Source organism: Phoca vitulina, unplaced genomic scaffold (genome assembly GCF_004348235.1).
Source record: "Phoca vitulina isolate PV1807 unplaced genomic scaffold, GSC_HSeal_1.0 scaffold7, whole genome shotgun sequence".
Taxonomy (NCBI): domain Eukaryota; kingdom Metazoa; phylum Chordata; class Mammalia; order Carnivora; family Phocidae; genus Phoca; species Phoca vitulina.
In genome coordinates this window covers 14,938,883-14,953,103 of record NW_022589710.1, presented here as the reverse complement: position 1 = coordinate 14,953,103, position 14,221 = coordinate 14,938,883, and the positions used below count along the sequence as shown (strand labels likewise).

Sequence of the window (14,221 nt, the reverse complement as noted above, 5' to 3'; positions counted from 1 at the left end):
TCTTCCGGAAGTCGCGCTCCTCCTCGCAGGGCTCCTCCCACCACCGCTGACGTCAAACTCAGCTTCTACCACTGCTCTGCCTCCGCTTCCAAGCGCGGGGAGGTCTGCCGTTTCTTTACGATAAGTCCCGCCGCTTCCTGGGCCCTAAACATTACAACCGAGGATTTTGAAGTTACTGAGTGTGTAGGCCTTGGACTCGCGTGAGTACAGTTTAAGGGGCCAGAAGCTGGCTACCTAGAAGCCACCCCCTCAGAGACCTTCCCCCCTCTCGACAACTTCTGCTGCACTTGGTTCCGCCAAGACCCACGACGGTTCCGCCCCCTTCTTCCTTGTCATTGATGTTGTTGTTCTTGTTAGTACCGCAGCCCCGACCGCCGGGAGCTCGAACCCGAGCCGGGGCCGCCCGGGTGGCGCGGTGGCGGCGGCAGCGGCTGCGGCTGCAGCAGCTGCGACGGCTGCGGGGGCTGCTCCGGGGACTGCGGGGGCGGCCGGGGGCTGGCAGCCGGCGGCGGGGCCGGATGGCTCTGTGCGGGCAGGCGGCAGGCGCCGCGTCGCTGCCCAGCGAGCTGATCGTGCACATCTTCTCCTTCCTGCCGGCGCCGGACCGGCTGCGGGCCTCAGCTTCCTGCTCGCACTGGCGCGAGTGCCTCTTCTACCCTGCTCTCTGGCCCCAGCTCCGCATCTGCCTCCGCGTCTCCCCCGCGGAGCAGCCTAGGCTCGAATTCCTCATGCGCAAGTGCGGCTGGTTCGTGCGAGAGCTGCGTGTTGAGTTCGCCGCCGAGAATTACCTGAGCGGTGGCGGCGGCCCGGGCGACGGAAGCGGCGCGGACACCGGGACTGGCGGGGAAGAAGTCGAGGCCCTGCAGCTCTCAACCCGTTGGCTGGAAGTGCTGCGCACCTACTTGGAGCTGGTGCTGTGCGTGCTGGTCAGCATCCGGAACAACAGGTAGGCTCATCATGGACCTTCCATCCATCCTCCTTTCCCCTCTCCCCTTCTCCCGGGGCCCCTTGTCGCTTCCCGCCTCTCACCCCGAAATAGATTAGGTGCGGATACGCCCGGCCGGATTTAGCGTTGCTTTCTTCAGTGACTGCGGGTGTCTGTTCCAACCCGGCGATTTACTTGAGGCGGGAGGGCATAACGGGACTCATCATAATACTTTATAAACAGTGATGGACTTGGTGTTTGTCAGACACCACTCCTGGCGCCTTTCAAGGACTGTCTCATTCATCCTCTCTGTGGCCCCGGGATGAAGCTGACAGGCGCCGTCATTCTTCATTTTACAGATGGGAGAGCTGAAGCTTGTGGGGGTGAGGCCTGTGAGTCTTGAGAGAAAACAAAACATAACCTGGTTTTTCTGACTCTGAACTGTCCATTCAAAATGGTTCGTGGTGGGGGAAGAAGTAGGTATGCTACTAGTGTCTCACAGTTACAAGACTCTCCCTAAAAGAAACCTCTGACAGCCATTTTCTTACCAGGAATAGTTTTCATTAACTGGGCCAGGCACAAAGAGTAGGAGGAGTGTTTGTTAAAGGGATGGGGGAAGAGCCTGATCATCAGGGTTGGAAGTCCCTCCCCTTGCACCTCCAGACTCAACTTGTCCCCAGTGATTCACCTAAAAGTAGCACAGTACAGCTTAGTGTTTGTGTGTGCTAGGGGAACTGCCCAATGTCTGCAAAAAGTAAGCACGTAACTGTCCTGGTTTTGCATCAGGACTTTATTGTAATTCTGGGACTAACTTCCTATGTTCTGACCTATTATCTTTATCAGCATTTTCCTTTATTTGTCGTCCTCTCCAAAATCCTATTAATTTAAGTTTTTTGTATCTGGATGTTCTAAATAACCTTACAATTAAACTGTGAGTCGGAAGAAAGTTCAGAAGTTCTAAAAGGAGCAACTTACGTGGTAATAATAGTTTAGCAGTTTACAAGTACACTATCTTATTTGATCCTTTCAGTGACGCTGGGAGTTAGGCAAGGCAGCTATTATCTCTATTTTATAGAAAGGAAACTGACGCAAGTGATGTACACATTGTCATACAGCATCATTTTTCTGCAAGGGCAGTGTCCTTCCTTTTGCAATAAATACATCGTGTTTAACATCACACATTATATTGAACAGGGTTGAGAGAAGGTACTGATTTAATATAATTTCTGGATCTGAATCAGAAGAGTGGGAGATAAGCATGTAGCTCCAACTTGTACCTGGAGCACGGCTCCATCATTCCGGTGGCCTGTGTATTTCCCCAGCTTTTCACATCAAGTCATTCCATTTTCTTACTTTGGTTGTATGTAGCAAGAGAGGCTGTTTGAAGCTGTAAATTGGAGACTCTCAGGGTTGAATGTATGACTAGAGGACCAAATGATCCAGAGTTTAAAAGATTCAGAGTCACTGAGCACTTAAACTCCTGATGAGACCAAGAGTGGGAGTGAATTCAGTGAGTACTAATTAGATTTTTCTGTTCTGAGATCAGATGGCACTTCTGAGCGAACATCCAAAAAAAAAAAAAAAGCTAGCCTTTGGTCCAAGTACGAACAAGCCTTACAGAGTGCCTATTTCCTTTTAAGTGTTCTAATAATTGGTTGGTTGGATGGATAACGTTATACAGGCGAAATAGTGGTATATCACCTCTTTCCTTTGTTTAATTCTTCTCTTTCTCCTTTTCTTACCCCTAGCACTTTTTTTTTCAGCTTTGTTGAGGTATAAATGACCAAAATGTACCTACCACTTTTATTAGTATCCCAATCTACCTGTCTATAATGCCACCTTATGCCTGCCCATTTGGGTCAGCTCTCACTTCTATGCAAATACAGCACACTGTCATCTCTGATTTTAAGGTTTTCTTGTCATTTACAGTAGGGATGATACTGTGTGTTGTGCTGCTTTGGTAGCACATTCATTGTGTGTGTCTGAAATGAAAATGTAGTATTATTACATGTATTATCTGTACTAGTGATACTTCAAAGGGTTTTTTAAAATAAAATATCTTTATATGTTTGGAAATAAGTTAATTTAACCTTTATTTTTGAAAATGTCTTGAGATATTCTAGTAATATTGAAAGTGCTAACGTGAATGTTAAAAACATAAATGGGACTAGTTTTCTCTCAACTTGAACAAATTTGAAATGTTTTAGATCAAGCTGTTTATTTGGTAATTTTGTTAAAGCCTATACTTATTTCCTTCTGTAAACACTTAAGCTACAGGCTCAGGTTCAGTGAAGAAGAAAACAATTTCATGTGATTTTTGGGTTTTCCAAAACCATTAAATTTAATAACTAATGAGAAAAATGAATATTTGATACTGTTCTTTACACTTCCAAGTTAAATTTACAGTAGTTTTGGGTCTTGATTTCTGCCATTTTTATAAGGACTAAAGGGGGGTATGAAACCTACCAGTTCACAAGCCTGATGCTTCCAGGCTTTGTGGTGAATTCCTTTATATAATCTGTACAACTCAGACTGTTATTTTGTTGTGTTCCAGATATTTTCATGTCCTCCAGAAAAAGAACTAAAACTATAACCTTGGATTGTGGGAACTTTTCAAGGGTACATTTTAGTTTTACTTGATTCCTGGGTTTCATATGCACATGTACTCTCAGAGTGAGTGTAGCCTCTTTACAGATATCTTAGACGTTAGGAACAACTGATGAAGATCAAAGAGGTGCAGAAATGCCTCTCAAAGGGCAAAACACAGTCCTATAGGTTTCAGAGTTCCCTTCCCTACGGGAGTCTACAATATCTGCCAGTATTGTAAGAAACAGAAAGTAAGAACAGAAATGCAGTAGGTATTTCTCATTCAACTGTTTTATAAGTTAAATAGGCTGAATTTCTTCTGCAGTTGTTCCATAAGAAATTGTTCTTAAAAGTTCAAAACAACACATGTAGATATTCATTTTTAGGATTTAATCTGGTTGTTGAGTACTGCCTATTGAAAAGCTGTATTTGACTACTTAGAGAAAATGAGTTCCTGGACAATAAGATTTATAATAATAGCTAATAGACTCAATTACTAAAAATACTTTTTTTTTTTTAAAGGTTTTATTTATTTGTCAGAGAGAGAACAAGCAGGGGGAGCGGCAGGCAGAGGGAGAAACAGGCTCCTTGCTGAGCAAGGAGCCTGATGTGGGGCTTGATCCCAGGACAGGACCCTGGGATCATGATCTGAGCTGAAGGCAGACACTTAACTGACTGAGCCACCCAGGCGTCCCTAAAAATACTTATTTTTAAACAGCAGGCATAGGTATATTGTCATCATCCAGTTTATGCTTTTCTGGACTGTATAAGTATTTTACATGAGCTTGGTTGGATGAAATTCTAAATTGGGGGCAGTACTTTTATTAAAGATAAATATTGCAGTAAGCCATAGAGATTTTGTACAGGGGACATTTTCTTGTTAAAAATCTGGGCTACAACTCCCAACTACATATATGTACATTGACCATTTCATGGCTATGCTGGCTTACATAACCTCTCAGTAGTAGAAGTTCTATTAATAATTCTTAGATTTTGTCTTGTTGATTGGCATGTGCAATGAAGAAAAGCCTTACCTTTGTATTATTTTCTCAACATCAGTCTACCAAGATCCAAAAACAGATAAGGCCATTTAAAAATACATCTTAAAATAGTTTAAAAATTCTTTGGACATTTCATATTATTATCTACCATGATAGGAAATGCCTTGAAGGTGTTGTGTTCAGCAACCCTCAGCCTTATTTTTCTTGAAATATTTTCCCCTCTCATAATGTAGTAAATACATGTAATAATAGCATCTTTCTTATGAGAGCTTTTATTATTTGTGTAAAAAGCCCATTTGCGGGGCGCCTGGGTGGCTCAGTCGTTAAGCGTCTGCCTTCGGCTCAGGTCATGATCCCAGCGTCCTGGGATCGAGCCCCGCATCGGGCTCCCTGCTCCGCGGGAAGCCTGCTTCTCCTTCTCCCACTCCCCCTGCTTGTGTTCCCTCTCTCACTGTGTCTCTCTCTGTCAAATAAATAAAATCTTTAAAAAAAAAAAAAAAAAAGCCCATTTGCAGAATAAATATTAAAATATATTGGGACTCTGGGGCTCCTGGGTGGCTCAGTGGGTTAAGCAGCTGCCTTCGGCTCAGGTCATGATCTCAGGGTCCTGGGATTGAGCGCCATGTGGGGCTCCCTGCTGAACGGGTAGTCTGCTTCTCCCCCCCCATCCCTCCCCCCCTCTGCTCATGCGTGCTCACTCTCTCTCTCTCTCTCAAATAAATAAATAAAATCTTTTTTAAAAAATAAAATATATTGGGACTCTGACCAGTGTATACTGTCCAAGAGGTGATTGCCCATAGAGAGGAAAGCTGAGATAATGCATATCCAACAGACTGCTTACCTTAAAACTGACAATATAAAGTGGTTCCATAGGTCATTGAGAAAGGAGGAGATTCTAACCTGTTAAAGAAACTAACCTCCTAGGAGGGCTGCTGAGAAGAATTAGGGTTCTCTCTAGTCCATAGGTACATTCTTACAATGACTGAGAACTGATAGTTGGAGGAGATGAAATAAAACTCATCAAAAGATTGTTAAAGTAAAATGTTATTTTTTCTGTGTTAAATGAAGCTGTGAAGTAGCTTTTGAGTGAAGTGATTAAATTATTTCCATTTTAATGTGTTAGTTCTGAGGCAGCCTTGAAAGAGCTCACCCAACTTGATCAGTTTATTTAGGGCCTAAAATGATAGTTATAAAAAATTTGGGTTTTTTTCCTCCAAATATTGAGAGCCTACTATGTGCCAAACAGTGAAGACAAACTTCCCTTTCTCATGGAGTCAACATTCTAGAGGGGAAAGAAAGAAACAAGTAAATAAATGAAAGATTATTTCAGTTGTGAAAATAAAAGAGGACTATGTAATAGTGACTAGGTGGCAACAATAGAGTAGCGAGGGAAAACATGTCTGAAAAGGACATTTGAGCTGCAATGTGAATGACACAAGTCACCCATCTGAAGATCTGAGCAAATAGCATTTTAAGCAAGGGGAAAAAAAAAAAAAAACACTAAGCACCAAGGCCTTGGGCCAGACAAATTTTTGCCCTGTTGGAGCAATAGGAAAGAAAGTATGGCAGGACCATGAGAATGAAAATGGGAGGGGTGTCATGATGCTTTCTGAGATGTAGAAGGAGGAAGGAATGGGATTGGTTATGTGGGCTTATGGAATGAAGTTTGAGCTACATTCTAAGAATAGAAGAAATCACTGAAAAATATTTAAGGGCAAGAGTAATGTGATCTAATATGCATTTTAAGACACTCTGGTTGCTGTGTAATGAATGAATTATAAGAGGGAAGAAGAGAGGACACAGGGAAACTTGGGAAACTGTTGGAATAATCTAGACAGAGATGATGGTAGCTTAGAGTATGGTGGAGACAGTGGAGATGAAGAAAAGTGGATAGATTTGGAATATATTTTGGAAGTAGAGACAAGAGGATGTGCTACTTGGATGTAGAGAAAAGGGAGAATCAAATATTTTCCCATCATTACTCTAAGAAGCACTGTTTTCTTATCTTTATATTGTTAAAATGATATTTTAATAGCATGTTCAATAACAATTTTAAATGTCAGTCTTATTTAAACTTTTTTTGTGTAATATCTGGGATTGGAGGATGATGGTAATTCTTAGAAGGTAACTGAGTAAGTGAATTGTAAACCAAATGCTAGGAGATTGCTTTTAGCTACCAGATCCTAATAAAACTAATAAGGAATACTATGAGAGGCTGATGACTTATATCTGGTCCCTAAAATTGTGCTGTAGAGTTTGGTAGCCACTAGTCACATATAGCTTTTGAATTTTTAATTTCTTAAGTAAAATTAAAGATTAGTCCTACTAGCCACATTTCAAGTGTTCAATAGCTATATGTGGCTAGTGGCTACCATTATTAGACAGCATGAACAGAGTATTGCCATCATGGCAGAGAGTTCTGTTGGACAATATTTCTTTAAAGTGTTTGTTTTTGTTTGTTTCATTTGGCTGTAGTCATTCATTAGCATTTGTGAGAGGAGGAAATATGTTATAAAAAGTGTTATGTGGATGTAAATATACTTGGTATTGAACATGGACTAAGAATGGAATTGACCTGAAAGAATTTCTTGCAATGATGTAGATTATTTTAGCTTTTATCAGTTTAGAAAATGAAAACATTACATTTTATGAGCTCCTTTACCGCACTGGGAAAGGTTTTAACCTTTTTAAGAACATTATTTTAAAGTAGCAAGTTTTCATGTATGTAACTTTTCCATAGGGAATTAGACTTGGCTGTACTAACTTTAATTCAGAGTGGCTGTGTTTTGCATTTTTCCACTGATACTATTTATTACATCAAAAAAACAATTTTGGGGGCGCCTGTGTGGCTCAGTTGTTAAGCATCTGCCTTCAGCTCAGGTCATGATCCCAGGATCCTGGGATCGAACCCCACATCAAGCCCCGCATTGGGCTCCCTGCTCAGCGGGAAGCATGCTTCTCCCTCTCCCACTCCTCCTGCTTGTGTTCCTTTTCTCACTTTGTCTCTGTGTCAAATAAATAAATTAAAAAATCTAAAATAATAATCATAATAATAATTTTGGATCCTCTGAAATAGAAGGAAACATGCTAAACTTACTGCCACAGATAAAATTCCCCAATTCTGAACCACGAAAGAGAGAACAAGGTCATTATGACCAAGGTATCAAACTTTTAGGTCCCGGTTGTACTAAACAGTCCAACAGAATCCCAGGAAAAAAGATGAAAGGTCTTTAGCCTTCTGTAGTTAGAACTTAAGGAATATTTCTTCGGCTTATAGGTGGTTAATATTTTTTTCTTTTCAAAGAATTGCCCAAACTAAACCATTGAGTACCACAGGCATACCTTGTTTTATTGTGCTTTGCTTTATTGCACTTGGCAGATAGGTTTTTTTTTTTTTTTTTTTTTTTTTTTGCAATTGACATTTTGTGGCAACCCTGCATGGAGCAAGTCTGTTGACACCATTTTTCCAACAGTACTTGCTCACTTTGTGTCTCTGTGTCATATTTTGGTAATTCCCACAGTATTTTAAGCTTTTTCATTATTATTAGATTTGTTATGGTGATCTGTGGTCAATGATCTTTGATGTTACTACTGTAATTATTTTGGGGTGCCACAAACCATTTCCACATAAGATAGCAAACTTAGTAAGCGTTGTGTTTTGACTGCTCCAGTGACCAGCCATCCCTTGTTTCTTTCCTTCTCGGGCCTCTCTTAATCCCTGAGACACAATATTGAAATTAGGCCAATTAATAACTTTGAAATGGCCTCAAGTGACAGGAAGAGTCACGTGTCTCACTTTAAATCAGAAGCTAAAAATGATTAAGCTTAGTGAGGAAGGCATGTCAAAGGCCAAGATAGGCCAAAAGCTAGACCTCTTGTGCCAAATAGCCAAGCTGTGAAAAGAAACCTTCTTAAAGGAAATTAAAAGCGCTGGGGCACCTGGGTGGCTCAGCCAATTAAGCGTCTGGCTTCGGCTCAGGTCATGATCCCGGGGTCCTGGGATCGAGCCCCACGTTGGGCTCCCTGCTCAGTGGGGAGTCTGCTTCTGCCTCTCCCTCAGCTCATGCTGTCTCTGTCTTTCTCTCTCTCAAATAAATAAATAATAAAGTACTACCCCAGGGAACACACAAATAAGTGGAACAGCCTTAATTGCTGATATGGAGAAAATTTTAGTGGTCTGGATAGAAGATCAAACCAGCCACAACATTCCCTTAAGCCAAAGCCTAATCCAGAGCAAGGCCCTAACTCTCTTCAGTTCTGTGAAGGCTGAAAGAGGTGAGGAAGCTATAGAAAAAAAGTTTGAAGCTAGCAGAAGTTAAGGAAAGAAGTTGTCTCCATAAAATCAAGATACAAGGTGAAGCAGCAATTGCTGATGCAGAAGCTGTAGGAAGTTATCCAGAAGATCTAGCTAAGACAATTAATGAAGATGGCTACACTAAGCAACAGATTTTCAATATAGACAAAACAGCCTACTGTTGGAAGAAGATGCCATCTAGGACTTTCATAGCTAGGGAGGAGAAGTCAGTGCTTTGCTTCAAAGCTTCAAAAGACAGGTGGACTCTCTTAGGAGCTAATGCAACTGGTGACTTTAAGTTGAAAACTGCTCATTGACTGTTCCCAAAATCATAGGATCCTTAAGAATTATGCTAAATCTACTCTGCCTGTGCTCTATAAATGGAACAACGAAGCCTGGATGACAGCACATCTGTTTACAACATGGTTTACTGAATATTTTGAGCCCACTGTTTAGACCTACTTCTCAGAAAAAAAAAAAAAAAATCCTTTTAAAATATTATAGCTTATGGCAATGCACCATTCACCCAAGAGCTCTGACGGAGCTGTACAATGAAATCAATGTTGTTTTCCTTTTTTTTTTTTTTAAAGATTTTATTTATTTATTTGACAGAGAGAGACACAGTGAGAGAGGGAACACAAGCAGAGGGGAGTGGGAGAGGGAGAAGCAGGCCTCCCGCAGAGTAGGGAGCCCCATGTGGGCTCATGACCTGAGCCGAAGGCAGACACTTAATGACTGAGCCACCCAGATGCCCCTCAGTGTTGTTTTCATGACTACTAGCACAACATCCATTCTGTAGTAAAAAACTTATATTTTGGCTCGAGGAGTAATTTTGACTTGGCTCAAGGAGTAATTTTGACTTTCAAGTATTATTATTCAAGAAATACATATTGTAAGGCATTCACTCATGAATTATGATTCATCTGATAATCTGGGCAAAGTAAATTAAAAACCTTCTGGAAAAGAATCGCCATTCTAGATGTCATTAAGAACAATCATAATTCATTTGAAGAAGTCAAAAATACCAACATCAGAGGAGTTTGGAAGAACTTGATTCCAATCCTCATGGATGATTTTGAGGGGTTCAAGATTTCAGTGGAGGTAGTAACTGCTGATGTGGTGGAAAAATAATAAGAGAATTAGAAGTAGAAGTAGAGCCTGAAGACATGACTGACTTGCTGCAATCTCGTGATAAAACTTTAATGAATGAGGAGTTGCTTCTTACGGATGGGCAAAGAGAGTGGTTTCTTGAAATGGAATCTACTCCTGGTGAAGATGCTGTGATGATTATTGAAATGACAAAAGATTTGGACTATGACATAAACTTAGTTGATAAAGCAGCAGGATGGTTTGAGAGGATTGACTCCATTGTGGGTAAAATGCTATCAAACCTTGTATGCTACAGAAAAATAATTTGTGAAAGGAAGAGTCAATTGATGTGGCACACTTTATTGTCTTATTTTAAAAATTGCCACATCCACCCCATCCTTCAGCAACCACCATCCTGATCAGTCAGCAGTCATCAACATGGAGGTAAGACCCTCCACCAGTAAAAAAAAAAAAAAAAAATTGGTGAAAGCTCAGATAATGGGTTTTTAGCAATAAAGTATTTTTTAATTAAGTCATGTACACTTAGACATGATGCTATTGTACACTTGATAGTCTACAATATAGTGTAAAAATAACTTGTATATGTCCTGACTGGGAAACCAAAAAATTCATTTTGACTTGGCTTTATTATAATATTCACTTTATTGTGGTGGTCTAGAACCAGACGCACAATGTCTCAGAGGTATGCCTGTATATGTATAAGTTTTTATAAAAGGCATCATAAAAGTTGTGATGGTTGTTTAATTCATAGGGAAATTTCTATGCTAAAAAGTAAAAAAATACCTCTTTTCAGTGGAATTTTAATATATATATTTACAGTATACATGCTGCAAAACATACAACTTAAATATGTATATGAAAATTATACATATATTGAAACTGTTGTTGAAAAGATAAGTGCACACAACCTGTTTGAGAAAAGAAGGGAGGGAGCAGCCTTCTGTGTCTCTCTGGGAAGAGATTCCTAGAGTAGGTAGCAGTAAGTGGAGAAGCTCTACTGTGGGACTTTGACCAGGGGCATGCTTGAGTAAAATAGTAGGAAATGCCTTGGGATATAGAACACTGTCTACCACATAAAGGGGAAGATGAAGTAGAAATCAGTAGCCCATTATTAGGCTCTTGTAAGGACTTTGATTTTTACTCTGAGATGAGGAGCCATGAAAAAGTTTTGAACCGAGGAGTGACAGGATCTAATATTTCAAAAGGAACATTCTAACAGAACAAACTGATAGTTGCCAGAGGGAAGGGGAATGGAGGGATGTGCAAAATGGGTAAAGGGGAGCAGGAGATACAGGCTTCCAGTTATGGAATGAGTAAGTCATGGGAATAAAAGGCACAGCATAGGGAATATAGTCAATGATATTGCAGTAGCATTGTATGTTGACAGATGGTAGCTACAATTGTGGTGAGCCTAGCATAATGTATAGAGAAGTTGAATCTATTTTGTACACCAGAAACTAATGTAACATTGTGTGTCTACTCAAATTAAAGGATTAAAAAAAAAAAAAAAGAACATTCCAGATGCTCTGTTGGGAATAGTTTGTAGCAGGACAAGGGAAGAAGCAACAGGCTGGGTCAGGAGGCCTTTACAGTAATCCAGGCAAGGGATGATGGTGCTGTGGACCAGTGTGGGAGCAGTAAAAGTGATGGGTAGTCTGATTCTGTATTTTTATCTGGATGCCTTCTAGAAATAGAATGTAAGTATAAAAAATTAGACGTAACTGTTTAATATTACAGTGTCCTTTTAATTACTCCCTAAATATGTCTAAAAATATTTTTCCATTGGCTATTTTTATTCATTTTGTTTTCCTTTTGTGTTAATGATTTATATATTTTTTTTAAAGAAAATACCTAGGGTATGAACAGTTTGCTTTCTGAAAACATGGCTTATCTTTGCTATTTAGCTCCTTGTACCACGAAGTACTTTCAAACAATGCCCTGTTCATATAGGCCTTATGTAAATTTTGATCAGTCTGTTGAATTGCTCCAGAAACTTCCTGGTCTTCCTTACTGCAGTCACTTGGAATTTTCCTTTCCCTCTTTTCTCCTCCCTCACTTCCTGCTTTATATAAACCCATTACTTCTTTGAATTTGCTTAAGTCTGGCCCTCATATGAGTTACGGGCTCAAGATGATGGGACTAAGTGGAAAGGAAGAAGCGGGTAGTACTCTGCACAAGGGTTCTTTGCCCCAAATCACTGGTCTCGTCACCTGTAACTGTAAGCCCAGATAAATCTGTTTTCCTACCCAGACATTCATCATGTGTACTCTTCTATTACATCTCCTCAGTGGCCAAGGAAAAGGGGAGGAAACAAGGGCAGAATTGAGCTACCTTTTATTCAGATGTTGCTAGTTACTTTAAAAAATAATCAGAATCTAACTCTTAGAAACCTCAAAAGGACAGTTTTGGTTCAAGGCTAAGAAGAAAGGTAGTCACCTGAGGCAAGAGACTTTGATCTTCCATAGCTTAGACCCACCTTCTCAAGCCATCACCCTCCTGATACCATCACCCTCCTGATACCAGTTAGAGTCACCACAACAGTCATGGGCCTGGGTAAAGTCCAGGCATATTGCCAGGACTGCAGAGAGCTGAGTAGATGTGTTCTTTTTTTTCTTTTTTTTTTTTTTGCATTTTTTTTTTATTTTATTATGTTATGTTAATCACCATACATTACATCATTAGTTTTTGATGTAGGAGTAGATGTGTTCTTAACAACCCACAAAATGCTAAACTAGTTTTCCCAGAGAAACAACAGTATTAAACAACCATAAGGGTAGGTACCATTATTATTGCTATTTTTTTATTATGTTATGTTAATCACCATACATTACATTATTAGTTTTTGAGGTAGTGTTCCATGATTCATTGTTTGCGTATAACACCCAGTGCTCCTTGCTCTATGTGCCCTCCTCTTTAATACCCATCACCAGGCTAACCCATCCCCCCCACCCCCCTGCCCTCTAGAACCCTCAGTTTGTTTCTCAGAGTCCATAGTCTCTCATGGTTTGTCTACCCCTTCGATTTCCCACGCTTCATTTTTCAGAGGTACAGGTCTGTGATTGCTATTTTACAGACGCTAAAACTGAACCACAGATTAGTTAAGTGAACTTGCTAGTTATACAGAGAAATGACTGCCTGGTTTTCTAATTTTTTTAATGAAATTTTGTAACACACACAAAAAATAGACACAATGAACCAACCTATCACCCAGATTCAGTAATTTAAGGATTTTGCCACATTTGCATTCATTTTATCTTTACTGAAGTACTTTAAAACAAATCCAAGATATCAATGTCCTTTTACACTACACACTTCAGTATAAAGCTCTGAAAATTATGGACTTTTTTTTACATAAACACAATGCCATTAATACACACTAACAAAGTTATTAATAATTCCTTATTCTCATCCAATTTTTTTTAAATGAGTCCTTTTAAAACCTTTATTTCTATGCCAAGAGACTAAACTCATGGACACTGGGAGTTTAACTGCCATAACTTTTCACATCATTGACACATAATACATATTTTAGTAATTGAATGAACAAAGAGTAGGAGAGAAGTCTATAGGCTGAGTTTCTAAGTTGTAAGTACTTAATAATCTGACAGCTCTAGATCTAAAACTGATGGCTTTTTGAAATAGGATTAAAAAAATGCAATTAGGTTGAAGAAATTCATTCTCTTTTGGCAGTAGTATGGCCTATTGCATGGTTCAGGAGATTGATTATCAAACATTGATTATGGTTTTGTGCTTTCACAACACATCTAAGATGTGTTACAGGGGTGCTTGGGTGGCTCAGTCAGTTAAGCATTTGCCTTCGGCTCAGGTTATCATTCCAGGGTCCTGGTATCAAGTCCCGAATCAGGCTTCGTGCCCCGTGGGGAGTCTGCTTCTCCCTCTTCCGTGCCCCTCTTCCCACTGTTGCACGCACTCATGCACATTGTCTTTCTCTCTCTCTCTCTCTCTCAAATAATAAAAAATCTTTTTTAAAAAAAGAGCTAAGATGTGTTGCAAGAAGGACTAGTAATAGTAAGTAGGTTGTATACTATTAATATTACCTTAGGAACAGAGCTAAACTAATTTGAAGAAGTGAGATGAAAGAAAACTTTGTAACCAACTGTAATGTTTTCCCAAGATGTTTTTATTACATGTCTTTTGAGCAAGTGCATGTTATAGACATTGTGCAGGAATAAGTTCATTTGCTGATTTGACAACAAATAAATGAGTAAATAAACTAAATAAATAAAAAGTAGGTCAGATTTCATATTTAAGTAAAAGGATTATGTGGCACAATTCCCTAGTTAC

The 14,221-nt window shown here is 39.9% G+C and overlaps 1 protein-coding gene across 1 annotated transcript in view; it reads left to right on the top strand.

Moving 5' to 3' along the window:
* Positions 1-73: 73 nt before the first annotated feature.
* The window catches only part of FBXO33 (F-box protein 33), a 34,677-nt gene continuing 20,529 nt past the window's right edge, over positions 74-14,221 (top strand). The window contains exon 1 of the mRNA XM_032405000.1: positions 74-946. Within this exon, the coding sequence (XP_032260891.1) occupies positions 339-946 (608 nt within the window). The 5' untranslated portion in view covers positions 74-338. The remainder of the gene's footprint in view (positions 947-14,221) is intronic.